This window comes from Dama dama, chromosome 7 (assembly GCF_033118175.1).
Source record: "Dama dama isolate Ldn47 chromosome 7, ASM3311817v1, whole genome shotgun sequence".
Taxonomy (NCBI): Eukaryota; Metazoa; Chordata; class Mammalia; order Artiodactyla; family Cervidae; genus Dama; species Dama dama.
Window position 1 is genome coordinate 15,072,368 of NC_083687.1, and position 17,648 is coordinate 15,090,015.

Below are 17,648 nucleotides of genomic sequence, written 5' to 3' on the forward strand. Positions count from 1 at the left end.
AAAACCTCGAATAGCCAAAGTAATCTTGAGAAAGAAGAATGGAACTGGAGGAATCAACCTGCCTGACTTCAGACTCTACTACAAAGCCACAGTCATCAAGACAGTATGGTACTGGCACAAAGACAGAAATATAGATCAATGGAACAGAATAGAAAGCCCAGAGATAAATCCACGAACCTATGGACACCTTATCTTTGACAAAGGAGGCAAGGATATACAATGGAAAAAAGACAACCTCTTTAACAAGTGGTGCTGGGAAAACTGGTCAACCACTTGTAAAAGAATGAAACTAGAACACTTTCTAACACCATACACAAAAATAAACTCAAAATGGATTAAAGATCTAAATGTAAGACCAGAAACTATAAAACTCCTAGAGGAGAACATAGGCAAAACACTCTCCGACATAAATCAAAGCAAGATCCTCTATGACCCACCTCCCAGAATATTGGAAATAAAAGCAAAACTAAACAAATGGGACCTAATGAAACTTAAAAGCTTTTGCACTACAAAGGAAACTATAAGTAAGGTGAAAAGACAGCCCTCAGATTGGGAGAAAATAATAGCAAATGAAGAAACAGACAAAGGATTAATCTCAAAAATATACAAGCAACTCCTGCAGCTCAATTCCAGAAAAATAAATGACCCAATCAAAAAATGGGCCAAAGAACTAAACAGACATTTCTCCAAAGAAGACATACAGATGGCTAACAAACACATGAAAAGATGCTCAACATCACTCATTATTAGAGAAATGCAAATCAAAACCACAATGAGGTACCATTACACGCCAGTCAGGATGGCTGCTATCCAAAAGTCTACAAGCAATAAATGCTGGAGAGGGTGTGGAGAAAAGGGAACCCTCTTACACTGTTGGTGGGAATGCAAACTAGTACAGCCGCTATGGAAAACAGTGTGGAGATTTCTTAAAAAACTGGACATAGAACTGCCATATGACCCAGCAATCCCACTTCTGGGCATACACACTGAGGAAACCAGATCTGAAAGAGACATGTGCACCCCAATGTTCATCGCAGCACTGTTTATAATAGCCAGGACATGGAAGCAACCTAGATGCCCATCAGCAGATGAATGGATAAGGAAGCTGTGGTACATATACACCATGGAATATTACTCAGCCATTAAAAAGAATTCATTTGAACCAGTCCTAATGAGATGGATGAAGCTGGAGCCCCTTATACAGAGTGAAGTAAGCCAGAAAGATAAAGAACATTACAGCATACTGACACATGTATATGGAATTTAGAAAGGTGATAACGATAACCCTATATGCAGAACAGAAAAAGAGACACAGAAATACAGAACAGACTTTTGAACTTTGTGGGAGAATGTGAGGGTGGGATATTTCAAAAGAACAGCATGTATACTATCTATGGTGAAACAGATCACCAGCCCAGGTGGGATGCACGAGACAAGTGCTCCGGCCTGGTGCACTGGGAAGACCCAGAGGAATCGGGTGGAGAGGGAGGTGGGAGGGGGGATCGGGATTGGGAATACATGTAAATCCATGGCTGATTCATATCAATGTATGACAAAACCCACTGGAAAAAAAAAATAATAATAAAAAAAAAAAAAAAAAAAAAAAAAAAAAAAAGAAAATATATATGCACTCCAATGTTCATTGCAACATTATTCACAACAGCCAAAACATGGAAACAACTTTCCATCAATGGGTGAATGGATAAAGAGGTGGCATATATACAATGGAATATTATTCAACCATGAGAGAGAAGGATATCTTGCCATTTGTGACAACATGAATGGCACTGCGCTAAGTGAAATAAGTCAGACGTGAAGATAAATACTGTAAAATATCACTTACCTGTGGAATCTAAAACATGCAAACTCATAAAAAGAGCAGCAAAGTAGTTGTCAGGGGTAGGGGAAACAGGAGATATTGGTAACAGGGTACAAACTTTCAGCTCTAAGACTGATAAGGTCATTATCAATTTTAGAACATTTTCATCATTCCCAAAAGAAACTCCATATCTGTTAGACGTCATTCCCCATTTCCCTCCCCCAACTCTTGCCACATCTTCCCCTGGCAATCACTTAGTGTCTCTATGGATTTGCCTACCCTGGGCATTTATACAAATGGAGTAATTTAATATATGATGGTTTGTGATTCACTTTTTTAACTTAACACAATATTTTCAGAGTTCATTCATATTGTCCCATGGATCAGTACTCATTTTTGAGTGTGTGAGTGAGGAAGTCACTCAGTCATGTCCGACTCTTTGCAACCCCATGGACTATACAGTTCATGGAATTCTCCAGGCCAGAATACTGGAGTGGGTAGCTTTTCCCTTCTCCAGGGGATCTTCCCAACCCAGGAATCGAACCAGGGTCTCCTGCATTGCAGGCGGATTCTTTACCAACTGAGCTATGAGGGAAGCCAATGGCTAAATAATATTCCATTGTATGGTTATACCACATTTTAGGCATCCATTCATCAGTTGATAGACATTTGGGTTGTTTCTATATTTTGCATTATGAGTAATGCTGCTGTGAATATTTGTATACAAGTTTTTGTGTGGATATGTTTTCATCCTCTTAGGCATATAACCTAGGAGTGAAATTGCTGGGTTTTAGTAACTCCATAACTCTATGTTTAAACCTTTTGAGTAACTGACATACTCTGTTTTCCAAAAAGGCTGCATTATTTTATGTTCTCACCAACAGTGTATGATGGTTCCATTTTTCCACATCCTTGCCAACATTTGTTACTGTCTTCTTCATTTGAACATCATTTGGATGTGAAGTGGTATTTCCATATGGTTTTGACTTGCATATCTTCATGGCTGTTGATGTTGAGGATGTTTTCATGTGCATGTTGGTGATTTGTACATCTTTGGCAGAATGTCTATTTTCTCCTGTTCCATGGGTTGTCTTCTTGTTTTCTTGATACTATCCTTTGGAGCACAAACTTTTTAAAATTTTGATGAAATCCAATGTATGTATTTTATCTTTTGTCCCATGTAATTTTAGTGTCATTTCTAAGAAATCTTTGCCTAATCTAGAGTCACAAAGATTTATGCATGTGCTTTGCTCTAGGAGTTTCATAATTGTAGCTCTTACCAAAATATACACACACACACCCTCAAAATGCCCCCTCAGGCATGGTAGAAACTTTGGCTTCATCATCAAAAGCCCTAGGTTTTCATATTGGTTAGTTATGACTTTACAGGACTAAGTGTCAAAATACTGTTGTAAATTGAGGTTAATGTCACATGCACTGAATCTTGCAGAATTTTAGTTAGTGTTGAATGATATTAGGAAAGTCAGAGTCCTTTGCCGAGTGTAAAGTGTACATAAAAGTTCAACTACAAGTAAGAGAAAAGAAGGGAATTAATCACTTTGAAACTATTAAGTAAACATTGAAACAGTTTAATATTATTAATTTGGGGAAGAATTAACCTGAAACCACATCTCTCATCACACAGTGTAATAAGTTACAAAATGATCAAAAGTTGATCATCACGTGTTTCGAGAGAACAGCATCGAAACATGTATATTATCTATGGTGAAACAGATCACCAGCCCAGGTTGGATGCATGAGACAAGTGCTCGGGCCTGGTGCACTGAGAAGACCCAGAGGGATCGGATAGAGAGGGAGGTGGGAGGGGGGATCGGCATGGGGAATACATGTAAATCCATGGCTGATTCATGTAAATGTATGACAAAACCCACTACAATATTGTAAAGTAATTAGCCTCCAACTAACAAAAATAAATGAAAAAAATTTAAAAAAATTAAAAAAAAAGTTGATCATCATGATTCTTTCTCTAAAAAACATCTAAAAGTATAAAAGCTTTGTGTAGACTTTTATTTTGATTCAAGAAGACAAATGTGGCTTCAGGAATAAGTAAGCTGCAATGTATCAGAAAACAGGCAACAGAAAGGGTGAAAATGTGTAATGACAGACTTAAGGAAAAGATACGTGGCTAAACCATTTAAAATTGCATGCATCTAAAAAGATAAATAATAATAATTAGAAATGTAAATCTAGGAAGCTCCCATGACTTACTATTTAAAGGGGATGCTCAGTTAATTTACAGGTGAAAGGAAGGTACAGCAAATTAGTACAAATAATCAGCCTCCATTTTTCAGGGCTATGAGGAAATGGGTAAAATGAAATCTTCTAGGTATGAATCAAAATGTGACTGTTGCTTTAAAATAAATCAAAGTAAAACATGCCATTTTAACTTTTAACAGGGTCTCCTGCAACATTATGATGATTTATGTCAGGAAGTGCCTCCTGTGTTTGTCAATCTGATGACCCCTAAAATGAAAAAGGTTGGTGATGTTGATGGTTTATATTGATTTCTCTGTCGTTTAAAATTAGATTCCAGTTCTATAGATTATGGATTCTAGAACATCTATTCTTGGCAAGACCCTCTTTCTAGTTCAACTTTATAGCTCTATTTTCCCTGCAGAATGATTTCTTGTCTAGGTTTTGTTGCCTTTGAAAAACAAATAAATCTAAATAATGAGCACTTTCTAAGAATCCACGATTGCTTCATGGACAGCCAAAGATGATTAAAAACAAAAAGTCACCTTTACTAGGCATAATGGAGGGGAAATAGAATTAAGGAAATACAACCCATAATATTTCCAGGTAATAAAAGTCAGCCTTTTTATGAATGCAGATGGTCCTTTTTAATGAGGGAAACCGTTTTTTTGTTTTTTTAGGTGGAAGCTGTGTTAAGACAAGGGCTCACAATATTGACATGGTCATCTTTAACACTAGAAAGTTTTTTCCAGGAAGTTGACTCAGTTTTGGGAATGTTCAACCAACTCTTAAAGAAGGTATGAGAGATACAATTTTAAAAATTACATACCTTAATAATACTCAGGCTATACGTAATAGTTTGATTAACCTATGAAAGCTATTTAAGTCTGTTTAAGTGACTTTTAACTAAAAGGACATCATTACATTAAAAAAAAAGTTTTGTACTTCTTGAACTGATTTGGGGCCTCTTAATGTAGAATTGCCTTGTTCTTGTCCCTGAATTACCTTGCCTGTAATATGTTAAAATGATGGTTCAGCTTCACGGTGTAGTTTAGAAAATGGTATAGTTGTAGACTGTGGAAGATGGTGGAATGGAGGGCTTACATGCATCTGATGTTAATTAGATGAGGTAGTTACCCACTTGGAGACTATTTATTGATTTCTAACTTGTTTGCTACATAAAACATGCATAACCTTTTAGATGTGCTAGTCTGTCTGTGGTGACAGCAAGGTATAACAGGCAAAACCCAGAGGCTTGAAAATCAGGTAAACCTAGGTAGGATATTTTGACTTTCACCAGCTCTGTGTTCCTCTCTGGGTTGCTTGACTTCTCTGAGCCTTGGTTTCTCTGGCTGTAAAACTGGGATAGTACTGATTCATGGGCTGGAAGGAGATCATGCATGTGAGGTTATGACACATGTTGCAGCTCAGTAAAGTTTAATTCCACATCAAGAAAAGATTTACTCCTAAAATTCCTACCAAATTATGCTTGGCTCAGGATGCAAGTTTCCAGATATAGCCCTCCAGGTTAGTTTATAACTCAGGTGCTTTTTGGATGAAAGCGTTTTCTTCAACATATGTTTTCTCATTGGTAGATCAGTGACTTGTGTGAAATGCGTATTGATGCAGTTCTAAAGGAGATAGCCAAAACGGTGTTAATTTCCCTGCCTGAAAGCGGTGCTACCAAAGTAGAAGATATGTTGACACTCAATGAGGTATGCATTTATGTTATATTTTAGTCATAGAAATGCTAACTCGTAAACTAAAATGTGAATTTGCATTCTAAAAGTAGAAATCTGTGTTCATGGCATTTAGACATTCTGGATTTTTTTTTTTTTTTTACATCCTCAGCTCCAAAGACTTATAAGGTGTCAACAGCTCAAGCTCATGGTCATACCTTAGACATTATCCTAATAATGTCCTCAAGCTCATGCTGGAGTCCCCTGGGGTCCTGTCAGCGTTCACTGCCCTTCTTCCTCTGTGCATGCTCCCAGGGCAATATCATCTACTCTCATGGTTTTAACTACCACATACTTTGTCCTTAAGTCACCCGAACACCTGGGTGTCATCCAGAGTCCTTTTCTTGCTTCCATCCCCAAAGCCAGTCAGTCTTCTAGGGCTCAGCCAGGTTTTGTCTCTTACTATTCTTCTTGAATTGCCTCTTCTTTTCCATATCTGCCACACTGGTCTTAGGTCATGCTTTTTCTTCTCTTTTGAGCAAAGGTTTATCACAAGGGCCAAGCAAAGAGAATGGGTAGCTCATGCTCAAAATGTCTAAACTCCAGATCAGGCTTCTAATGCTCATGAGTGTGTCATTTGATGTTGTGATCTAACTGGTCTCTCTGCCCCCATGTTTGGCCCCATCATATCCATCATCCTCCGGTTATAGGAACTCCCTAGCTTAAATCCTTCAATGGCAGTTGCACCCGCCTAAGCTCCTGAGCATCACAATAAATTGAACTGACTTGAATACCTACTTGTCCTCCCTTGGCTCAAAAGCACAAAAGACAGGAATCCTGTCTAATCATTTTTGAGGCCTGGCACGTAACACAGTCTGTCTCAGAAGCACTTACTTTTTGTCTTGAACTCTGAGCCCTTTTTTCTTTCTTGCTTGCCTTGTGCTCCCCACCTCCTTACTGGTTTAGGTCACCTTGCTAATGTCCTTTTCAAGACAACCAACGATGGTTCCATCTCAAGGGATCTAACCTGGTCATGGGAAACAGGTGCCCTTACCCTCTCTTTCTATGGAAATGTGGTATCCTCTTCGCAGGACACCTTTCTGAGCTGTTTGGGGTTAGGGTAGCCAGCCAGCCTCTTGCTTTAGAACTAATTAGGCATGGAGCAGCCCCTGCACCCCCAGATTGCAGCAGTCATGGGTCAAGGTCTCTGAGCAGTGCTTTTTCAAAACTTTGAGGTAGTGTGATATCAAGCCATAAACTTGAGTGAGGGTGAGCTAGTGGTTGTAAATTTCTAAGGGAGACTATCTGTCTCTCTTAGAGCCTCAACCAAGATTGCTGACTGTCCTGGAGAGCGTGGCCCTGGATTTGCCTGATGGTGTGGCAGGGAGGACAAGGATAGGTCTCAAGTTCCTATGTGCTGCCCTTGTGAGGGATCTAAGGCCTCATTTATTTTTGTTTGTTTGTTTGTTCATGGGGGAAAAAAGCCCCCATAAAAGCTGTAGCTTCAACTTCTAACTTTAGGCCCATATCTTTTTTTTTTTTTTTTTTCAGCAGTGGTGAAATGGCTTTTTATTTTATTTTTTATTTTTTTTTTTCCAGTGGGTTTTGTCATACATTGATATGAATCAGCCATGGATTTACATGTATTCCCAATCCCGATCCCCCCTCCCACCTCCCTCTCCACCCGATTCCTCTGGGTCTTCCCAGTGCACCAGGCCCAAGCACTTGTCTCATGCATCCCACCTGGGCTGGTGATCTGTTTCACCATAGATAGTATACATGGTGTTCTTTTGAAATATCCCACCCTCGCATTCTCCCACAGAGTTCAAAAGTCTGTTCTGTCCTTCTGTGTCTCTTTTTCTGTTTTGCATATAGGGTTATCGTTATCACCTTTCTAAATTCCATATATATGTGTTAGTATGCTGTAATGTTCTTTATCTTTCTGGCTTACTTCACTCTGTATAAGGGGCTCCAGCTTCATCCATCTCATTAGGACTGGTTCAAATGAATTCTTTTTAATGGCTGAGTAATATTCCATGGTGTATATGTACCACAGCTTCCTTATCCATTCATCTGCTGATGGGCATCTAGGTTGCTTCCATGTCCTGGCTATTATAAACAGTGCTGCGATGAACATTGGGGTGCACGTGTCTCTTTCAGATCTGGTTTCCTCAGTGTGTATGCCCAGAAGTGGGATTGCTGGGTCATATACTGGTCAACCACTTGTAAAAGAATGAAACTAGAACACTTTCTAACACCATACACAAAAATAAACTCAAAATGGATTAAAGATCTAAATGTAAGACCAGAAATTATAAAACTTCTAGAGGAGAACATAGGCAAAACACTCTCCGACATAAATCACAGCAAGATCCTCTATGACCCACCTCCCAGAATATTGGAAATAAAAGCAAAACTAAACAAATGGGACCTAATTAAACTTAAAAGCTTTTGCACTACAAAGGAAACTATAAGTAAGGTGAAAAGACAGCCCTCAGATTGGGAGAAAATAATAGCAAATGAAGAAACAGACAAAGGATTAATCTCAAAAATATACAAGCAACTCTTGAAGCTCAATTCCAGAAAAATAAATGACCCAATCAAAAAATGGGCCAAAGAACTAAACAGACATTTCTCCAAAGAAGACATACAGATGGCTAACAAACACATGAAAAGATGCTCAACATCACTCATTATCAGAGAAATGCAAATCAAAACCACAATGAGGTACCATTACATGCCAGTCAGGATGGCTGCTATCCAAAAGTCTACAAGCAACAAATGCTGGAGAGGGTGTGGAGAAAAGGGAACCCTCTTACACTGTTGGTGGGAATGCAAACTAGTACAGCCGCTATGGAAAACAGTGTGGAGATTTCTTAAAAAACTGGAAATAGAGCTTTTTTTTTTTTTAATTGAGATAAAATGTGTATACAGCAAAGTGCACAAATCTTAAGTGCACTATTCAGTGAATGTTTATATATGACACACCCTTGTAACCTTCTCCATAGCAAGGTATAGAACATTTCTTCATTGCAAATGATCCCTTCTGCTCCGTTCCAGGCAGCAAGCACCCTCTACCCCAAAGTCATCAACATTTTGGCTTCTGTCACTGTATGTTAGTTTTACTTGTTTTGAACTTCACACAAATGAAATCAAGGAGCATATATTCTTTATGTCTGGCTTATTTTGCTCAGGGTCTGTGAGATTCATCTGTGTAATTGCATGAGACACTATTTCTTTCATTCTCATTCATTGCTGACTAGTGTTTCAGTGTCTGAGTTTATTGCAATTTATTTATTTATTTAAAATTTATTTATTTATTTATTTTTTATTAGTTGGAGGCTAATTACTTCACAACATTTCAGTGGGTTTTGTCATACATTGATATGAATCAGCCACAGAGTTACACGTATTCCCCATCCCGATCCCCCCTCCCACCTCCCTCTCCACCCGATTGCTCTGGGTCTTCCTGGCGCACCAGGCCCGAGCACTTGTCTCATGCATCCCACCTGGGCTGGTGATCTGTTTCACCATAGATAGTATACATGCTGTTCTTTTGAAACATCCCACCCTCACCTTCTCCCACAGAGTTCAAAGGTCTGTTCTGTCCTTCTGTGTCTCTTTTTCTGTTTTGCATATAGGGTTGTCGTTACCATCTTTCTAAATTCCATATATATGTGTTAGTATGCTGTAATGTTCTTTATCTTTCTGGCTTACTTCACTCTGTATAAGGGGCTCCAGCTTCATCCATCTCATTAGGACTGGTTCAAATGAATTCTTTTTAATGGCTGAGTAATATTCCATGGTGTATATGTACCACAGCTTCCTTATCCATTCATCTGCTGATGGGCATCTAGGTTGCTTCCATGTCCTGGCTATTATAAACAGTGCTGTGATGAACATTGGGGTGCATGTGTCTCTTTCAGATCTGGTTTCCTCAGTGTGTATGCCCAGAAGTGGGATTGCTGGGTCATATGGCAGTTCTATTTCCAGTTTTTTAAGAAATCTCCACACTGTTCTCCATAGCGGCTGTACTAGTTTGCATTCCCACCAAGAGTGTAAGAGGGTTCCCTTTTCTCCACACCCTCTCCAGCATTTGTTGCTTGTAGACTTTTGGATAGCAGCCATCCTGACTGGCATGTAATGGTACCTCATTGTGGTTTTGATTTGCATTTCTCTGATAATAAGTGATGTTGAGCATCTTTTCATGTGTTTGTTAGCCATCTGTATGTCTTCTTTGGAGAAATGTCTGTTTAGTTCTTTGGCCCATTTTTTGATTGGGTCATTTATTTTATCTATTCTACTGTTTGGGGCATTTGGATGGTTCACAGCTTTTGGTTATATGCACTGAGAACTCTTGTACATGGTTGCTTTTTGTTTTGTTTTGTTTTTGTGAACCTAAGCACCTGTTTTGGTGAGTGTACTTTTCTAGGTGAGTTTTCTGGGTCATAGTCATAGGTTATGAATATATTTAGCTTTTGTAGAAACTATTTTTTAGAGTTGGTGTGTTTGAATTAGGAACCAAAGAGGTTCACACATCGCATTTGATTCATATATCTTTTAAGTTTCTTTTTGTCATGATCTGAGAGAACAGCATCGAAACATGTATATTATCAAGTGTGAAACAGATCTCCAGTCCAGGTTGGATGCACTGGGATGATCCAGAGGGATGGAATGGGGGGGGGGTGGAGGTGGGAGGGGGGATCGGGATGGGGAACACATGTAAATCCATGGCTGACTCATGTCAATGTATGGCAAAACCCACTACAATATTGTAAAGTAATTAGCCTCCAACTAATAAAAATAAATGGGAAAAAAAGTTTCTTTTTGTCATCTCCTCTTTCTTTGCTTGTAGTTTTTTATTGCAGTAAAATATACATACTGAAAACTTTGTAATTTCAACCATTTTTAATGTACAGTTCAGTGGCATTAAGTAAAATTCAGTGTTTTGTAACCATCTATTTCTAGAACACTTTTTTAATCATCTTACACAGGAACTCTGTACCTATTAAACAATGACTTCCCATTTTCCTTCTCTCTACCCAACCTCTAGTAACCTCTATTCTGCTTTTTATGTTTATGGATTTGTCTATTTTAGGTATCTCATGCAGGTGAAATCATGCAATATTGCCCTTTTGTATCTGTGTTACTTCACTTAGCATAATGTTTTCAAGGTTACTCCCTATTGTAGCGTGTATCAGAATTTGGTTCCTTTTTAGATCTGAAATGTTCTGTGGTATATATATGCCACATTTTGTTTATCCATTCATATGTTGGTGGACATTTGGGCTCTTACCACCTTTTAACTATGAATTAAGCACTAGTGTGTAATTACCTGTCCCTACCTTCAATTCTTTTGGGTATATACTCAGAGTGGAATTACTGGTCATATGGTAATTCTGTGTTTAGCTTTTGAGAAATCACCAAGTATTTTTCACTGTGGCCATACTGTTTTACCTTCCCACTAGCAGTGTACAACAAGGGTTCCAATTTCTCTTCTTGCTTGCTGACAGTTCTTATTTTTCATTTTTGAAAATTAAAACATTTTTCATAAATAATCTGAGTGGATGTGAAGTCTCCTTGTGGTTTTGATTTGCCTTTTCCTAATGATCGCTGATGTTGTGATGTGGTGCATCTTTTCATGTGTTTCTTGGCCATTTGTAAATTTCTTTGGAGAGATGTCTATTTGAGGTGTGTGGGGTTTTTTTGCCTTCTTCTTTCTTTTAATGCTCTTTATTTATTGAAGAAATGGGATCATTTGTCCTATAGAATTTTCCATGTTTTAGACTTTTGCTTATCATATCCTAGTAGTGTGATTTTTAAAAATTAAAAAATATATATATCATTTATTTATTTTATTTGGCTGGACTGAGTCTGAGTTGTGGCACACAGGATCTTTAGTTGCGGCATGTGAACTCTCAGTTGGGGCATGTGGGATCTAGTTCCCTGGTCAGGGATCGAACCTGGGCCCCTTGCATTAGAAGTGTGAAGTCTTAGCCACTGAAACACCAGAGAAGTCCTACTTCAGTTCAGTTCAGTCGCTCAGTCGTGTCCAACTCTTTGCGACCCCATGAATCGCAGCACGCCAGGCCTCCCTGTCCATCACCAACTCCCAGAGTTCACCCAAACCCGTGTCCATCGAGTCGGTGATGCCATCCAACCATTTCATCCTCTCGTCCCCTTCTCCTCCTGCCCTCAATCTTTCCCAGCATCAGGGTCTTTTCAAATGAGTCAGCTCTTCTTATCAGGTGGCCAAAGTATTGGAGTTTCAGCTTCAACATCAGTCCCTCCAGTGAACACCCAGGACTGATCTCCTTTAGGATGGACTGGGTGAATCTCCTTGCAGTCCAAGGGATTCTCAAGAGTCTTCTCCAACACTACAGTTCAAAACCATCAATTATTCGGCACTCAGCCTTCTTCATATTCCAACTCTCACAACCATACATGACTACTGGAAAAACCATAACCTTGACTAGATGGAGCTTTGTTGGCAAAGTAATATCTCTGCTTTTTAATATGCTGTCTAGGTTGGTCATAACTTTCCTTCCAAGGAGCAAGCATCTTTTAATTTCATGGCTGCAATCACCATCTGCAGTGATTTTGGAGCCCAGAAAAATATCAGCCACTGTGTCCACTATTTCCCCATCTATTTGCCATGAAGTGATGGGACCAGCTGCCATGATCTTAGTTTTCTGAATGTTGAGTTTTAAGCCAACTTTTTCACTCTCGTCTTTGACTTTCATCAAGAGGCTCTTTAGTTCTTCCTCACTTTCTGCCATAAGGGTGGTGTCATCTGCATATCTGAGGTTATTGATATTTCTCCTGGCAATCTTGATTCCAGCCTGTGCTTTCTCCAGCCCAACATTTCTCATGATGTACTCTGCATATAAGTTAAATAAGCAGGGTGACAATATACAGCCTTGACGTATTTCTTTCCCTATTTGGAAACAGTCTGTTGTTCCATGTCCAGTTCTAACTGTTGCTTCCTGACCTGCATACAGGTTTCTCAAGATGCAGGTCAGGTGGTCTGGTATTTCCATCTCTTTCAGAATTTTCCACAGTTTATTGTGATCCACACAGTCAAAGGCTTTGGCATAGTCAATAAAGCAGAAATAGATGTTTTTCTGGAACTCTCTTGCTTTTTTGATGATCCAGTGGATGTTGGCAATTTAATCTCTGGTTCCTCTGCTTTTTCTAAAACCAGCTTGAACATCTGGAAGTTCACGATTCCAGCAGTGTGATTTAGCATGTTGACCTAGTCCTCTATTCCTTGAATTTCCTATGTATTTTAAGGATTGATTCAGTTCAGTTACTTTTGCTTTTCCTGACAGAATAGTTCACTGTGTACTTCCTATTGCTTCACATCAGAAGGCACATTTTATTGTTGTTTCCTTTTCTGTGATTTTAAGATTAATTAGTGGGCTCAAATACAGTCAGCTTTATCCATCATTATAAAGTTTCCCACCAGCCTTTCTCCTGAAGAGTAGCAATCTTTGATTATTATTGCCTAGAGCCACTATTGTTGCCTGCTGCTGCTGCTGCTGCTAAGTCACATCAGTCGTGTCCGACTCTGCGACCCCACAGACGGCAGCCCACCAGGCTCCTTTGTCCCTGGGATTCTCCTTATTGTTGCCTAGAGATTGCAAAATGTTGATTTTCTGACTTTAGCATTTATGGATAAAGTACTTCTACAGAGAAGAAATTTCCTTCATTAACTGGTTGGTTACTATGAAACAATGTATAGAAAATTCAAGTTCAGTGCTTCAGTTTTCCTTTTATATACCAGTTTTCAAAATAATGAGTTGGCTCACTGGCAACTTCTAAAATACTCATTGTAGTTTAAATTATTTAAAGATCATTATGAATATATGGATTATTATGTATTTGAGGGATTCAGTCCATGGAAGTCATTATTCTTTTTTCTATTTAAATTTTATCATCTTTTTCCAGTGGAATTCTTCAGGCAGGCTTCTGTGTTTTTGCTATGAGTCTCATAGTCTTTGAAAGCTTTCTTGCTTCCTGGAACTGCTGGAAATCTTAGGTTCATCTTGTACATTTCCTGCCCCAGATCTGGGATAACTCAATTTTCCAACTAGCCCTTCAGTGTTACTGGTGGAAAATGATATTTGAAGATCACACCCTAGGTGCTAGGAATGGCACTCATTTTTAACTTTATAGTACTATTTCTGCATCTCTAATATATCTGGGGTGGTATTTCTTGGGTTGGCAAATAGAGTCTGCTCTATTCCTGGGCTCCATGCTATTTTAGGAGGGAGATTCCTTCAAATGTTGTATAGGTCTTTTTCCAGCAATTAAAGTTTTCCAAAGAAGTCACCTGTTTCTTGCCTGGGGATGAGGGGTAACAGCTTGTCATTTCCTTCTTGCTCATCCTGGAATCTGACTATGAAAGTGAAAGTCACTCAGTTGTGTCCGAGTCTTTGTGATCCCTGGACTGTAGCCTGCCAAGCTCCTCTGTCCATGGAATTCTCCAGGCAAGAATACTGAAGTGGATAGCTGTTCCTTTCTCCAGGGGATCTTCCCAACCCAGGGATCGAACCCAGGTCTCCCACTTTGCAGGCAGATTCCTTACCATCTGAGCTACCAGGGAAGCGCAAGAATACTGGGGTGGGTTGCCATTTCCTTCTCCAGGGGATCTTCCCGACCCAGGACTCAAACCAGGGTCTCTTGCATTGCATTTTCTGTTGGTGCATCCCACTGGGTCAAACCCAACTGGAAGTCAGAGAATCAGGGAGCCCCAGGAGGCAGTTTCCCTCTGCACAAAGCAGAGCAGAGAAGAGCTAGGAATGGGTTGCAGGAGGCAAACAGGGAATAACCTGCACCTGACTGTCTCCCAAGCTGGACTTCACAGAGTTGCAGGGATTATTTGTAGTTTCCGAAATTGAAGTCATGTATATAGTCCGCACAGTCGCAGAGCTCTTGGTGCATTGCTGACTTCTGCATCCAACTCTTCCTTCCTTCTGGTTCTGTGGAGAAACTTCTCACCTCTTTTCATAATTGAGGTGCTACTCTTGGGCTCTGGAGTCCACGCCTTCTTGTTCTTGGCAGCCTACCTCCACCAGCCTTCCTTCTTCTAGATCTTCAGCTTTGCCCTCTCTAGGGGACCCCGCCCCCTAGTAGTCGAATATATTCTTCCCCTTTTCTTGCCAGCAAACAGAATGCTCTCACATCTCCTTCATTTCTTATTCACAACTAAACTTATGCAAATGCTCACTCAAGCTGCCTTCACTCTCCCATTTCCCTCTTCCCTGCTCCAGTCCCCTCAATTCCTGCTTCCAGTTATTTCTGGCACTAGCTATTGTTTTTGACAAATTTATTGTAATATAATTCACCCATTTAAAGTGTACAATTCGGGAACTGCCTGGCGATCCTGTGGTTAGGACTCTGTGCTTCCCACTGCAGGAAGCATGGGTTTGATCCCTGGTTGGGGATCTAAGATCTGGTAAGCTATGTGGCGCAGCCAAAAAAGAAAAAAAAAAAACCTCGTATAATTCAGTGGTTTTAACATATTGACAGAATTGTGCAACTGTCACCACAATCAACTTTAGAACAGTTCATCTCCCCCAAAGAAACCACATACTCATTAGCAGTCATTATAATTTTCTGTCAACCCTCCCAGCCCTGCTGCTGCTGCTAAGTCACTTCAGTCGTGTCCGACTCTGTGCAACCCCATAGACGTCAGCCCATCAGGCTCCCCCGTCCCTGGGATTCTCCAGGCAAGAACACTGGAGTGGGTTGCCATTTCCTTCTCCAATGCATGAAAGTGAAACGTGAACGTGAAGTCGCTCAGTCGTGTCCTGGGCCACCACTAGCCCAGGACTAGTAGCCCAGGACTTGCTTTCTGTCTCCATAGATTTGCCTACTGTAGACATTTCTTACAAAAGGAATCATATGGTATGTGGTATATTGTGACTGGCTTTTTTGACTTAGCTCAGTGTTCATTCATATTGTCCTGTGTATCAGTACTATATTTCTTTTTACTGCTGAATCATAGTGCGTTGTGTGGGTAGACCATGTTTTAGTTATCCATTGATCAGTTGATGGACATTTGGATTCTCACTTTTTGGCCTTTATGAATAATGTTGCTATGAACATAAACGTACAAGTTTTTGCAGGGACATATTTTCATTTCTCTTGGGCATATATTTAGGAGGGGAATTGTTGGATTATGTGTTAAGTACATGTTCAGCCTTTTGAAGAACAGTCAGACTTTTCCAAACTGGCTGCATTATTTTACATTCCCACCAGCAGTATGTGAGGGTTCCAGTTTTTCTACACCCTTACCAACACTTAATTATTCATCTTTTTTATTATCGCCTTCTTAGTAGGTATGAAGTGGTATTAGATTCAAATCCTTTGTTCATTGTAAAATTGGGTTATCTGACTTTTTATTTTTTAGTTGGAATAGTTATTTGTATGTTCTGGATACTAGTCCCTTATCAGATTGCAAAATTTTTCTCCCATTCTGTGGGTTGTCTTTTCACTTTCTTGCTGGTATCCTTTGAAGCCACAAAGTTTTAAATTTTGATGATGTCCATTTCATCTGTTTCTGTTGTTGCTGCTCTGCTTTGGTGTCAAATATCAAAGAAAACTTTGTCTTATTCAAGATCATGAAGATACACGCTTATGTTTTCTTTTGAGAGTTTTATGGTTTTCACTGTCACATTTAGATCGATGCTTCATTTTGAGTTAGTTTTTGTGTATGGTTTAAGGATCCAGTTTCATTATTTTGCAAGTGGATATTCATTTGTACTAACACCAATTGTCACATACCATTAATTTCATTATTATATGGTATTGAAAACATACAGAGGAATTTCTATGGCCTCCTCCCATTTATTCTTGTGAGCATGTTCTTTTAACATAAAAGATGACTTTGTGTTATCTTGTAGAGGTTTTCAGGGGAGTGCCAAAATAAAAATGTGTTTAATCTGGCATGTTTAACTAGTAGTCTGGTTCCTTCCTTGTGCACGTGTGTGTGTGTGCTCAGTCGTGTCCGAATCCCTTGCAACCCCATGGACTATAGCCCACCAGGCTCCTCTGTCCATGGGACTTTTCAGGTAAGAATACTGGAATGGGTTTTCATTTCCTCCTCCGGGGGATCCTCTCTACCCAGGGATCGAACCTGTCTCCTGTGTCTTCTTCGCAGATTTCAAAGCAAGTAGAGGATGTGTGTATATAAACAGGTGTGTCCCTTCTTCTGTGACCAGCTGGAATTGTGTCCACTTGCTTAACACTTGTTTTCCCTGCTGGACTGAAGTGGCTCTCAGCCTCCATTGCATTCAAAGTTTAATAGTGTGTTGAATAAATTAGAAAGAATGGAGTGAATGAATGGAATGAGGTCTGAAGAGTTGGTGGGGATAGGAGGGAAGGGAGACTGTCTTTCGGTAAGAGGAGGAACGTCATTTCCCCTGAGATTGAGAAAAGATGAAGATGGTTTCAAATACATGTGAGGTGGTATAAATCTGGGGGACAAGCTTAGAAGTCTCTCTCTCTCAATCTAGCAGCCAAAAGAGGAACGCCTGAGAGCTGTGCAGGGAGACTATGGGATCTCCCAAAGCTTGTCTGGAGAGAATTTGCATAGATAGGCTTGGGCTCCTTCGCAAAAGTGATTTTAAAGGGTCAAGTTGGCTGCTACGATTTACTTTTCCCTTTTCTAAAATGCATGGACAGTGTATGTCAAAAGACTTGTTTAATTTTATAAGCCAGTTTTCTGGATTTAACTAGTTCTCAATTTCTTCCTAAAGTATTTGTTATTAGAAACATTCAAAAGGCAAAAAGCACAAACTTTTAGAATCACACAAAGCTGGTTTCAAACCCCTATTCTTACCACCCACTGTGTGACCTTGGGCAAAGTTTTTATTCTTTCAGAGACTCAGTTTTCTCATCTGTGAAATGGGGACAATAATATTACCTAT

At 39.6% G+C, this 17,648-nt stretch overlaps 1 protein-coding gene across 2 annotated transcripts in view; it reads left to right on the top strand.

The window, feature by feature from the left end:
• The window catches only part of DNAH8 (dynein axonemal heavy chain 8), a 318,410-nt gene that overhangs the window by 65,558 nt on the left and 235,204 nt on the right, over positions 1-17,648 (top strand). For both annotated transcript variants that reach the window (XM_061146069.1, XM_061146068.1), the window contains exons 15-17: positions 4,237-4,317; positions 4,714-4,830; positions 5,629-5,748. In XM_061146069.1, the coding sequence (XP_061002052.1) occupies positions 4,237-4,317; positions 4,714-4,830; positions 5,629-5,748 (318 nt within the window). The remainder of the gene's footprint in view (positions 1-4,236; positions 4,318-4,713; positions 4,831-5,628; positions 5,749-17,648) is intronic.